This window comes from Brachycentrus maculatus, unplaced genomic scaffold (assembly GCF_059751285.1).
Source record: "Brachycentrus maculatus isolate JH-2025_06_01 unplaced genomic scaffold, ASM5975128v1 h1tg000136l, whole genome shotgun sequence".
Taxonomy (NCBI): Eukaryota; Metazoa; Arthropoda; class Insecta; order Trichoptera; family Brachycentridae; genus Brachycentrus; species Brachycentrus maculatus.
The window spans coordinates 316,414-329,658 of NW_028280889.1; the positions used below are offsets into that span (position 1 = coordinate 316,414).

Below are 13,245 nucleotides of genomic sequence, written 5' to 3' on the forward strand. Positions count from 1 at the left end.
AATGGATAGCGAGGGAATGACTAATAAAATATATGTGGCGAATGTGAGAGGGAAAACAGAACGAGGACGACCGAAAAAGACTTGGCACGATCAGATCAATCGGAACCTAAAATCTGGCGGTGTCAAAAGTCTGCGTAATCGGAGGGCATGTATGACAAGATGTGAAGGAGGTGAAGAGTGTATGTCAGGACAGAAGAGTGTGGCGTTCCATCATCTCTACCTACCCCTGCGGGGAAATGGCGTGATGGTAGTAGTAGTATATATATATATATATATACATACACACATTTATACAATGCAAGCTATAGGGGTAGGCAGAGAGAATAGAACGCCATGCCACCCTGACTTTGCAAACATTCTTCGCCTCTTCCAGATTCATACATACCGCTTTCAAGTATTTGGCATACCCGATTGTGCCAAGTTTTTCTCGGTCTCCTCCTCCGCTTCTTTTCCCAACTACATCGCGAGTGAGGAAAGAACGGTTAAACATATTTATGAGGCGAATGTAGTAAACAATTTTTATAAAACAATATTTTTTATTCTTAAAACCAGTTAACAATAATATAATAAATACTAAATTAAGTTTCAAATACATCATTTTGGCATAGTCACACAAATTTAAGATAGTCTTAACAAAAAATACGAGAAAATAAACACTTGTGTCGGCAAACATCAAATCATACATGTAAATGAAATTTCTCAACCAGTCATTCTTAAAATTTACTGGTAAAAAATATTCTTCCGATGGTTATCTGCACTCAGCCGTACATAGGGCACTGCATATCATGGATTGTGTTAACCCAGTGGTTCATAACCTGGGTTGGATAGAACCCCAGGGGTTCGGTGAGTCAGTCTCCCTGGTTCGGCGGAGGTCAAAACACACCCGACTTATTGATTTATCCAATAGATATATGAAAGGAATGTATAAAATATTATGAAAAATAATACGACATACAATATATTCATTTATCCAATAGATTTAGTATATTATATGAAAAGAATATATCAAATATTATGAAAAACGATACGACATACGACATATTCATTTATCCAATAGATCTAGAATATTATGTAAGAGGAATATAACAATCTAACAATACATTTTTCCAATTAAGGGTTCGGTGAACGGGCATTTGAAACTGGTGGGGTTCGGTACCTTCAACACGGTTAAGAATCACTGTGTTAACCTGATCATGAACTCTTTGGTTACCAAAATCTGATATATCGGCTTCTGGTACTTTAGTGTTTGGGCGCTGAGTGTTTATAAATTCGTAATTCGTAGTACTGCCGTACTGGAGGCCCCGGGCTCGATTCCCAGGGAGGGGGTCAAATAAATATAAATGATTCTTTCACTCTAATATTTATTCAATATTACCTGAAGCGGAGGGCTGATCACCTTTCCTTCATATGTTAACAATCAAGATAACACTGCGTTTATATGATGCAGTGCCCTATGCACCATCAGGTGGGTTTGAAGAATGAAGAATTCGTAGTCATTGGGCGTAGGCGCCATAGCAGCGACACTCATTTAGTACGCCAAACATTAATTCTTTAATTAATAAATATCAGAGTGAAAAATCACTTTGAATTTATTTTGACCCTTCCAGAAGATCAGACTTGCTGGCATTGACTAACACATAATATTATTTCCACTATTAACTATACTAATGTGCAAAGGCAAATAGCGCTTACAGTAAACTTAAAATGAAGCTTTTCGCCAATACATGTATCAAATTATTACAATTTTGTGGCTACTTGGATAATGAATATCTCAGTAAAAGGAAAGAGATGGAGCAAAATCTGTGATTGTATTTGACAGAGGCCAGTTATGAGAATGCTTTGAGCCGTGTTAAGCCAAACGGCCGCAACTTGAGTTACGGCTGGTTGCCTTGACACATTAGTATAGCGCTCTACAGCTCAAGGAAGTCTATTGTTTTTTCCCATTGATGGTGAGTAGCTGCTTTCTCTGAATTTTGTCGAAGAACAGTAATCCTGCCGCCCTCTCGATAGTGTCCGGAGACACCTGCAATTCAACATTTTACATCAAGATTTAATTGCTATATTATTTCATGTCGTGTATCAAATTTGTAACATTGCCAAAAGTTAGTGTTAAAACATTCATTTAAAAATAAAAGCAACCGTTCGTTGTTTAAAAATGATATGGATATAGTGTTTTAACACATTAGTTACGGCAATATTTTGATAAAACTGTATCTTGAGGCGGGCGACATTAGACAGCCGTCCAGAAATATAAAATATGTCAGTGAACTTCATATTTGGAACTTGAGGTTGAACTCGAAAACAATACAAAAACGGTTAAATGGTCTCTAACGTCTCAAAATAAAATCATGTTAGTCCACAAATCACAAAAGCAAAAAAAATGTTAAAAACACTAATAAAATATTAGAAAATAACAACACAGTTTAACAACCGCCGAAAACTCAAAATCTGCCAATAAAAAATGATTTATGGGCTTTCCCCACACGCGTTTATTGCTTTGTAAGTACCAACTGCCGACATAAGTAAAGGACAATGATCTTTGTATTTTATTTCATTTTAGGACAAAGAAAAAAACGCACCGTCTGTATCCATTGTTTAAAGTTAATTTGTAACATTTCCTTCAAAACAGATTACGACCATTAGCTATGTTTTGAACCAGTAAATATCAGTATTATTTTTTATATTACAACGACATCTATCCACTATACAACAAAAGCAAAAAGGCCAAGAGATTAGAAGTTTATGACGTGTTTTTTGTATACTAAATTGAAGGTAGCCAAAATGCACAAAAATGTGCACCCCGCCACCACACAAGGTTTCTGAAACGCACAAATATGTGCACACCGTACACAATGTGTTAATTATCACCATAATTAGTACATATATACATAGGTACATATAAATTAAATGCACAAAACGCTCACTCCTTTCAAGAACGTCATAAATCAAAAATTGTCAATTTTGAGTTATGCATGTTTTCAGAATGCCTAAAAAATTTACTATACCCCAGAAAAACGGCATATTTTCAACTTAATATTTACCCGCTACAGGACAGAAAATGTTGTTTTTTCATTTTGAAGAAAAGGTATTGTTTGATTATTTTTTTAAATAAACTAAATATTTTTCAAATGGAGAAAAAACCTTCAGGTTTTACCTAAAAATATCTGTTGCTCAGAAAAAGGTTCAATAAGTGGCTTGATATTTATTTTTAATACATTGTGTTATATTTTTAAACTTTAAAAACGTTCTCCTGAAAAATCAAGTTTTTTGATTTATGACGTTCTTGAAAGGAGTGAACGAAAAGACTTATTTGCATTATCATAGTTATCTTTATTTCATGGATTTATGATACAATTTCTCAAAAAGGTAACCATTGCATGTTGTTGCAAATTTGATGCATGAGTATTTTCTTGATTTTTCCTTGTTAAAAGTTTTTCATTTTTTTCCTCTTATGTTTAGATACAATAGAAATTATATTTTATTTAAAATAAAAAGGTCATGCAATGAAGGGTTAAATGATTAAAGAAAACTCTTCGTTTTTTACCACTTGAGTTTTATTATAGACTACATGTTTCAGAAGTTAAACTTCCATCATTCAGGTCTGTATAATAATTATTTTTCAGAATTTGCAAATCACATAATAGATACCAATCACTCATTTCACTCTCATAAATTAAAATTACTACACCTTGTTCCATATAAAGGCCAAATTATGAATTATCTTGAAAATTTAGAAATCCAAAAAAACCTAAATTCTAATAATATTTTATTAAATAATATATTGTTTCAAAATTCTTCACCATTGCTTTCCATTTTTCCTTTGTTTTCAAACTCCGCCCCTTGACTAACCCCTTCCCCTTACTTTCCCCTCTCCTTATTTATAGAACAATTTTATATTTTATATTTTAGTTATTATACAGACCTGAATGATGGAAGTTTAACTTCTGAAACATGTAGTCTATAATAAAACTCAAGTGGTAAAAAACGAAGTGTTTTCTTTAATCATTGTAACATGTCTTACCACAAAGTTAATGCCGAAACAATAAATAAAATAAGGGTTAATTGATTCGACAGTCACTTTGTGGTAAAATCTATCCATTTTTAATTAAAGTTTTACTTAGTAAATACCACTATTTCTTAAAATCTACTGTGACACCTGTTTCGATGCGTTCCGCAACATTTTCAAACACCGTATGGTACCTGGAAGTTGGTGAGAGGAGTATCGTCGGGTATGGCCTGGTTGGGGAGGCAGTAGGCCTCCAGGTGCAGGCCCCCCTTGCCGTCGTCCGCCACCACCACCTTGAAGAAGTGCGTCGGCACCGCCACAGAGTTGGCTCCTATCACCTGGTACTTGACATAAGTCTTGCCATCTCCCTCGCGCCTGAAAATTACACACATCTTAACTTGTGCTTTAGCTGTCACAGTGCAGAGAAACCATATATCGACTGTGGTATACTTTGCCAAAAGCGCAGCTGTCGATATATTGATTTTCTGAAAATTCCAAACATTTTCATTCAAATTGATAAAACACTTTGGTATTGAGTGCATGGGCACCCGCAGGGGGGGGCAAGGGGGGCATTTGCCCCCTGGATTTATTGAAAATAGTCAAATAATGTGGCTTTTATTTTAAATCACTTAGTGTTAGCATAAAGAAAGTGTGGAGAGACAGAACGTTGGCCAGCCAGAGTGGAGGCTTTAACACATTGACTGCCACGGCAATTTTCAGAATTCTGGTCAAAAATGCCAATTTCATATAATCAAATTTAATTAATAAAAACTCTATAACTATACATACTACATAATTATATTTTCTGTTCATTTATTAATAAATTTTGTGTTCATGTAAGCCAGCATTGATGTTTTGTTCTATTCCCATGCGCCACCTATCCATATTAGCACTGCTATACTAGGAACTAGATGGTAGCTGCAGGAATATGGCAAGTAAACACAGTAGGAGATAACTCCTAGCAAAGAACGCAATCCTAGAGTTATCTCCTAGTTGGCAGGCAACATGTTAAAAAAAAAGTTTTAAATTAGTAAATTCCATTCACCTGGGTAGGTAGAGAGGTCCGGTGCAGCAATAAACATTAGCGTACTTGGAGGTTAGCTTCCGGACATATTTCTCCAAGTCATTCCACTTGTGCCGATTGAAACCGACACCAACCTAAAAATACATAAAACACATGAAATTAACAGGGGAAAATAATAAGCATAATTTGGTTCTTCCGCATACATGTTATATGCATTTTCTCAAACATGTAGGCATAAATATTTCACTTTCAAGTATTTGGCATACCTGATCGTGCCATGTTTTTCTCGGTCTTCCTCTGCTTCTTTTCCCGCTAACATTCGCCTCATAAATTTGTTTTACCGTTCTTTCCTTACTCATTCGTTCTACATGTCCAAACCATCTCAACACACCTTTCTTAATTTTATCGATAATGCTTATCTCAGCTTTGCATTCCTTCCTTATTTCACTATTTGCACATCTATCATACATTGTTTTGTCGCACATTCTTCTGAGAGATCGCATTTCGACTGCATTCAGTCTACTTTCATCCTTCTTTTACCAACTCCATGTTTCACTTCCATGCATTAGAGTTGGAACCAGGACTCCGTTGTGCACTGCCAGTTTAGCTTCCGCTGATAGGTTTTTATTTGCTATAACTGATTTCAGTGCACCATTCACTTTGTTCCCAGCATTCACTCTCCTTTCTATGTCTTTATCAATCTTTCCATCCCTAGAAAACATACTACCCAAATACACGAAATCATCTACCTGTTCCAAAATCTCTCCGTTTACCAATATTTCACATTCAGATCTGCATTCTTCTCTTTCAAAAACCATAATCTTGGATTTGCTAACATTCATCCACAAAAATGTTAGTAATATTAGTAAATAACCACTCACCGAGATTTTTATGTCTACCGGTTTCGAGACGTACCCTTCGTCAGGACAATCACTATCACAGCATGCAAACAATACTACCCGTCACTACCATAGCACTATTTACACACTTAAGTTTAAAGTGTGTAAATAGTGCTGTGGTAGTGACGGGTAGTATTGTTTGCATGCTGTGGTAGTGATAGTCCTGACGAAGAGACGGGTACGTCTCGAAACCGGTAGACATGAAAATCTCAGTGAGTGGTTATATACTAATATTATTTACATTTATGCAAATAAATAAATAAGTCAAAATGACTAACCACAAATTAAATGCTTTAAATATTAATAATATTGAGAATAATATAAATATTTCAATTCAGCCAATTTAATGAAGTAAATAATAAATATTGTACAAATTTCAAGCATTAAAATTAAAGTAAATTCAACATTACTATGACCATTTTCAACATTGAACTAAATCAGTGCATAATTGAGAATTTTCGATAGTTTGACAAATCTTGAAAATGGGGGGTTAACTCAGTACTCAAAATATGATTCTTAACACTGAACTAAATATAAGATTACTATCTCATATTCTCCACATTGAACTAAAAAAAATTCAGCACAGCACTAAATAATTCTCAATACTGAACTAAATCATTCTCAACACTGAACTAAATAATTCTCAACACTGAAGTAAAAAATTCTCAACACTGAACTAAATAATTCTCAACACTGAAGTAAAAAATTCTCAACACTGAACTAAATAATTCTCAACACTGAACTAAATAATTCTCAACACTGAACTAAATAATTCTCAACACTGAACTAAATAATTCTCAACACTGAACTAAATAATTCTCAACACTGAACTAAATAATTCTCAACACTGAACTAAATAATTCTCAACACTGAACTAAATAATTCTCAACACTGAACTAAATAATTCTCAACACTGAACTAAATAATTCTCAACACTGAACTAAATAATTCTCAACACTGAACTAAATAATTCTCAACACTGAACTAAATAATTCTCAACACTGAACTAAATAATTCTCAACACTGAACTAAATAATTCTCAACACTGAACTAAATAATTTTCAACAGAGAACTAAATAACTCTCAATACTGAACTAAATAATTCTCAACACTGAACTCAATAATTCTCAACACTGAACTAAAAAATTCTCAACACTGAACTAAATAATTCTCAACACTGAACTAAATAGTTCTTAACACTGAATTAAATTTTAAAAAGAACCAATTATAAACAAATTCCAAATCTTTATCATAATAACTTTATTTTAATGACCTGATCATGGAATGATTTTCCGAAATCGGTAGTCACGAATAAGTGTAAAAGTGGTACTACACATTGTTCACTACAATGGGTGGTAAGGAGAGTGTTATACTACCATACCACAAAGTTATCAATGCTTTTAATATTTTTTATATTTTTAAAAGGCAATAATGCCGTAAATAAATAAATAAATATGAAACAAAATAACACTCTCCTTATCATTCATCGTTCACTTTGTGTAATACCATTTTAAAAAACACTTCTTCGTGACACGAATGAGTGAATGATAAGGAGAGTGTTATATTACCATACCACAAAGTTAAAAAAAAAATACAAAAATACAAAATATATCTAAATTTTTAACATTACCCTGTGAATGAGGATAATTAACATACCTGCGGAGCCATGTTACTGAGAAGGAAGGTCTGGTCTACGTGCTTCTGGCTGAGTCGATGGTTGCCCGCGGCCGCCATGTGGCCGCGATCAAACCCGGAACCCTTGTAATCCGTGTTCTCTGATCTGCAATTCAATTTCCTAATTACAAATCTACCTACAATAAATTGGAAATGTGACCAAGTGTTAACATGTTGTCGGCGGGACACGACATTTGCCGTTTTTCGCCGACTGTCGGTCAACTGCGGGACACGGCAAATGCCGTTTTTGTTGACTGTCGGTTATCAGTGGGAAACGGCATTATACGGGTTTGTTATCAGCGTGAAATAAAACGCGTTGAAGGGTAATCTGCTACCTGGGTGCTAGGCGTTAGTCTGTTGACGTTATTTGAGATGCCTTGTCCGGATTGGCTAGTGTGTCGCTTGTAAAGGCATCGCCAGAAATCTAGAGTTTATGATCAAATGTCATGTATGATTTCTTTGAAAACTTCAATCGAAATTATTATTTGGTTTAGAAATTGTGTCAACTTTAAGAAAGCGATATATTTTTGAGCTAATCGCGAAAAACGTCCGCTATAGGCTAGAGTCTATTGTTCGAAGCGCCCGACTACAATGTGTTAACTAATAAGGATCCTAAACAGGACCTTGACAGGACACTGCAGACTTAGGAAACAGTTGTTCTTGAATCACTAGAATTTCACTAGAGACATCTATTGGTGAAACAATTTTTTTTTTTAACGAAATTAAAAAATAATATGAAAAATAACTCTTACAATTGGAAATAATCCAGATTTATGAACAAGTATTTGGACACACTCAAAATTTTGTAAATATCAAAAGATAATAACATGAACTTTATAAAATTAAACAACTTTGTTTTAACCTCTTTTTTATTATTAGTACACTTTAACCAACCGGCTTCGACAAGAACCTTGTTATCATCAGGGTTTATTTAATTCTAAACCATTAAAAACATTAAATTACTCATAATTAATTACATTCTTCTTCTTCTTCTTCAAACCCTTATCCGCACCCCAGTGGTGCATAGGGCACTGCATATTAACGCAGTGTTATCTTGATCGTTAACACATGAAGGAAAGGCGATCAGCCCTCCGCTTCAGGTACCAGTCCAGGGTGATATTGAATAAATATTAGAGTGAAAAAATCACTTATATTTATTTGACCCCCCCTTATCAAACCCGGGACCTCCAGAATGGTAGCCGAGTGTGCTGACCATTACGCTATGGAGGCGAACTACATTCAAGAAATGATAATAACATGGGTTATTGGTAATGAGAAGTTGGTGTAACGAAGAGTTGTACCTGAAGTACGGGTGTACGCTCTCATCCGGGTGGAAGTCGCACTTGGATCTGTCCACGTCAGAGTTCCGTCTCACCATCTCCTTGGTGAGGTGCTCAAACACCCAGCTGGCCACGCGGTTCCTCCGGTCGTACGACAGCACGAAGTTGTCCAGCGACCGAATGTTGTCGAGGCTGGGAAATCCAAACTTCATTATCTGAGACACCTGAAATCCAACACAACTTTGGAGTTCAACTGAATATGAATTTTTCACAAAAACTTATAACACTGCGTCAATTCGATGCAGTGCCCTATGCACCATTGGGTGCGGATAAGGGTTATAAGTAAGTAAAGTAAATAACACATTATTTGCGGGAAATGTTTAAAACGTCTTTTTCATACTGTTGGTAGAGAGCGGGAGACGCTTGCGAGCGTTCTATTTGCTTACTTTAGGTAGAGCGCGAGAGACGCCTGCAAACATTGTACAGATGGGGATTGGGTTTCCGGTGATTAGAATTTTTATTTTATTTATTTCTTTAGTTGTAGATTATATTTCATTTAAAACAAACTATTTTTTACACTTAATTTACATCACGTATATATTTACATCTAAAACTAACTAACTAACCATCACGTCGCTTGGCCGCAGGGGTAGGCAGAGAGAATAGAACACCACACCACTCTGTCTTTGCAAACATTCTTCGCCTCTTCCACGTTCATGCATCTCCTCACACATACCCGCCGATTGTTTCGACTCCTAACTTGACCGCTTTCAAGTATTTGGCATACCTGATCGTGCTGAAGTTTTTCTCGGTCTTCCTCTGCTCCTCTTTCCAATTACATTCGACTCATAAATTTGTTTTAGAGTTCTTTTCTCACTCATTCGTTCTACATGTCCAAACCATCTCAACACACCTTTCTTAATTTTATCGATAATGCTTGTCTCTTTACATTCCTTCCTTATTTCATTATTCGAACATCTATCATATATCGTTTTGTCGCACATTCTTCTGAGAGATCGCATTTCGACTGCATTCAGTCTACTTTCATCCTTCTTTATATCGTGGGTGTAACATGAAAATCTCCACAAACAATACAACAAAGAGCATGGTCACTTCAGACATCCAATACGATGCAAACTTGAATACATAAAGAAATCATAGAGCAAGTTATGCAATTCAAGTATTTGGGTGTCCAAGTGTCCAGCAGCAATAACCTGCACAGTGAAGTAAAAGAGCAAGCAAACAAGGCCTCTGCTGTAGCTGGATGCTTAAAAAAAATTGTATGGAGAAATAAATACATGCTGAAAGAGAATAAGGTGAGAATCTATAAGACCTGCGTAAGACCGATCTTGACACACAGCACGGAAACGGTGCATAGGGAACTACATCATATTGACGCAGTGTTATCTTGATTATTACTTACATGAAGGCAAGTTTATTACTCCTGCGCTTCAGGGAGCAGTCCAGAGTTATATTAAATAAATATTAGAGTCTAATAATTAACTCTCAAACCCTTATCCGCACCCCGATGGTGCGTAGGGCACTGCATCATATAAACGCAGTGTTATATTGATCATTAACACATGAAGGAAAGGTGATCAACCCTCCGCTTCAGGTACCAGTCCATGGTTATATTGAATAAATATTAGAGTGAAAAATTTACCCCCCCTTGGGAATCAAACCCGGGACCTGCAGTACGGTAGCTGAGCATGCTGACCATTACACTACGGAAGGGGACAAAATATTAATAATTATACACTAGGTATATTTATTTTTATCCCCATATTTATTTTCCATTATTATTATTATTATTCCAATATTTATTTTCATCCCCACCCCTGCGAATCGAACCCAGGACCTCCAGCACGGTAGCTAAACACGCTTACCATAACACCACAGAGGCGGAAAAAAATTATATGAGAAACTAAAAATTACTTATTTATTGTAACTGCAGACAGTTGGTAGAATTCCATTTTGAATTGTTGGGTTATATATCCAAAATAAAACACGGTTTTTGTTGGATTGAATTCTACATTTATTTATGTATATTTTAATAGAGGCCTTGTTTGCTTGCTCTCTTACTTCACTGTGCAGGTTATTGCTGCTGGACACTTGGACACCCAAATACTTGAATTGCATAACTTGCTCTATGATGTCATTATTGATTGCAAGTTTGCATCGTATTGGATGTCTCCAAGTGACCATGCTCCTTGTTGTATTGTTTATGGAGATTTTCATGTTACACCCACGATATAAAGAAGGATGAAAGTAGACTGAATGCAGTCGAAATGCGATCTCTCAGAAGAATGTGCGACAAAACGATGTATGATAGATGTGCGAATAGTGAAATAAGGAAGGAATGCAAAGAGACAAGCATTATCCATAAAATTAAGAAAGGTGTGTTGAGATGGTTTGGACATGTAGAACGAATGAGTAAGGAAAGAACGGTAAAACAAATTTATGAGGCGAATGTTAGTGGGAAAAGAAGCAGAGGAAGACCGAGAAAAACATGGCACAATCAGGTATGCCAAATACTTGAAAGTGGTCAGGTTAGGAGTCGTGGACGTTAATGTGGAAGAGGCGAAGAATGTTTGCAAGAACAGAGTGGTGTGGCGCTCTATTCTCTCTGCCTACCCCTGCGGGGAAGCGGCGTGATGGTTAGTTAGTTAGTTAGTTAGTCTAAGAAGACGAAACGCGTCACGTATTAAGATATACATAAATAAATGTGGGATTCAATCCAACAAAAACCGTGTTTTATTCTGGATATATTACCCAACAACTAAAAATTACTCCTAAGAGGGGAAATCCAGGTTTGTGAACAAGGATTTGGGCATACCCAAAATGTTGTGAAACCTACCCTGGCTGGCCCGGGCTTAAGTTCTCCCGGAAGTATAGGAGTGGCCGCAGAAACTGTCGCGAACAGAGGCAGGCCAGGTTTACCGACTGGCGCATTCCCTGATGTCACGGCTTCCAAAAGGGTTTTGTCTATGTCTAGAGAGCTCTGCAGCCTGTCGATGACTCTCTTCCTTTCGAGGTAAGACCCCGTGTAGAAGCTTCCAAGTCCCAGCCCGCCCAAAGCGCTCAGCTTCAAAATCAGTCGGGCAGACATCGTACAAAAAAATGTAACCTAACCTTGAATAATAAATAAAGGTTAATTAATTAATAATCACAAAAATATTTCGATATATCATTATATTGATAATAAAACAAGAGACTTTTTAATTACGATAGTCGAATCTTTTTATTTTAAAAAAATTAACGGAGAAGAAATATAATAACCTATAATATTTTTGATAATTCTGACATTTGTTTGACAGTTGGTTGCAAAGATTATGTATACTAGAATGGTTGGTTGGTAGGACGTTGGTGAAGCGGGTTTAATGTTGCCATCAAAAAAATGTATGTATAATGCAGGAGTCTATATACTGGTCTATTTATGCGCATATTGTGCACAGCACCATCTACAGTACCCTCAACACCGATCAGATTGGTCGGATAACTCCAAACAAGTTCAAGACAACATCCATCCGCAGAATGCGAATAAGCCACTGCTGTTGCAGTTCTCACTTCTTTAGAATACATGTTCAGGATACTGTCATATGTGAATGTTGTCTTAAAGAGGAGGACCAAGATTACATGTTCTTTGGGTGCCTGTTACATGATGGCTACCCAAGCTTCCTTTCAGACCTTTCCAGCATTAACATGCCATTTCCCACTAATATCTCATTACTTATTAACGCCCCCTAACAAACTTGTATATAAAATAATTTGTTACTTTCCTAAAATTTATTGTTTAAATTTATAAAGGTGTATGATAAATGTAAAATAACTCACAAAACAAACTAACATTATTAATTAAACTCACCCCACTAACAGGAATACTGATATTTTAAATACAAATTTAAAATGTGTAAATAAAAAACATTTCGACTCTGGTTAGAACACTCTGGAAGGGTGAAAAGCCAAAAAAATGATAAGAAGGTCAGATTGGTGTTGGTACCCTTCGTATGGATGAACTCATTCATTCATATCCGCTCTCTATGTGGAGCATTTAGAATCTCGAACTGCCTCAAAGCTCTGCCAGTCCCTTCCATTCTTTCAAGTCAGCTCCGTATCTTGAAGTTCAGACGAGAATTGCAGACGAATTGTCAGCAGTGATTGTCTTGGGTGGCGGGAATTTAATACCTTTGAAGCGTGGTTATCATCAAATTATCAAACGAGAACTGGATATGAATGTAATTTAATCTTATATTGTGAATGAAAACACTTTTTTTACCACTTGAGTATTATATTTAATTTTACGACTAGATTCGAAAGGTATAGTTGATTTCATTAACAGGTGAATAGCAATACTTTCACCTG

At 35.9% G+C, this 13,245-nt stretch overlaps 1 protein-coding gene across 4 annotated transcripts; it reads right to left on the reverse strand.

The window, feature by feature from the left end:
• Positions 1-539: 539 nt before the first annotated feature.
• On the reverse strand, positions 540-12,241 carry EndoG (endonuclease G, mitochondrial). Of its 4 annotated transcripts, none has more exons than XM_088260444.1 (7): positions 12,163-12,241; positions 11,741-12,015; positions 8,905-9,107; positions 7,586-7,709; positions 5,052-5,164; positions 4,201-4,381; positions 540-2,023 (listed from the first exon to the last, which is right to left on the reverse strand). In XM_088260444.1, the coding sequence occupies exons 2-7, from the start codon at positions 11,990-11,992 to the stop codon at positions 1,928-1,930; spliced, it is 969 nt and encodes a 322-aa protein (XP_088116570.1). In that variant the 5' UTR covers positions 11,993-12,015; positions 12,163-12,241; the 3' UTR covers positions 540-1,927. The 4 variants fall into 4 exon arrangements, with proteins under 4 accessions (XP_088116570.1, XP_088116572.1, XP_088116571.1 ...); XM_088260446.1 differs by having other exon boundaries at positions 11,741-12,010; positions 12,163-12,207; XM_088260445.1 differs by having other exon boundaries at positions 12,099-12,192.
• Positions 12,242-13,245: the final 1,004 nt, after the last annotated feature.

Bases quoted from the DNA above. Each gene is read 5' to 3' on its own strand.
- EndoG (XM_088260444.1), bottom strand. From the start codon at position 11,992: ATGTCTGCCCGACTGATTTTGAAGCTGAGCGCTTTGGGCGGGCTGGGA. The intron at 7,710-8,904 runs GTACAACTCTTC...ATTGAATTGCAG, and splicing joins AGCGTACACCCGTACTTCAG to ATCAGAGAACACGGATTACA. The intron at 2,024-4,200 runs GTACCATACGGT...GTTGAATTGCAG, and splicing joins CTCCTCTCACCAACTTCCAG to GTGTCTCCGGACACTATCGA.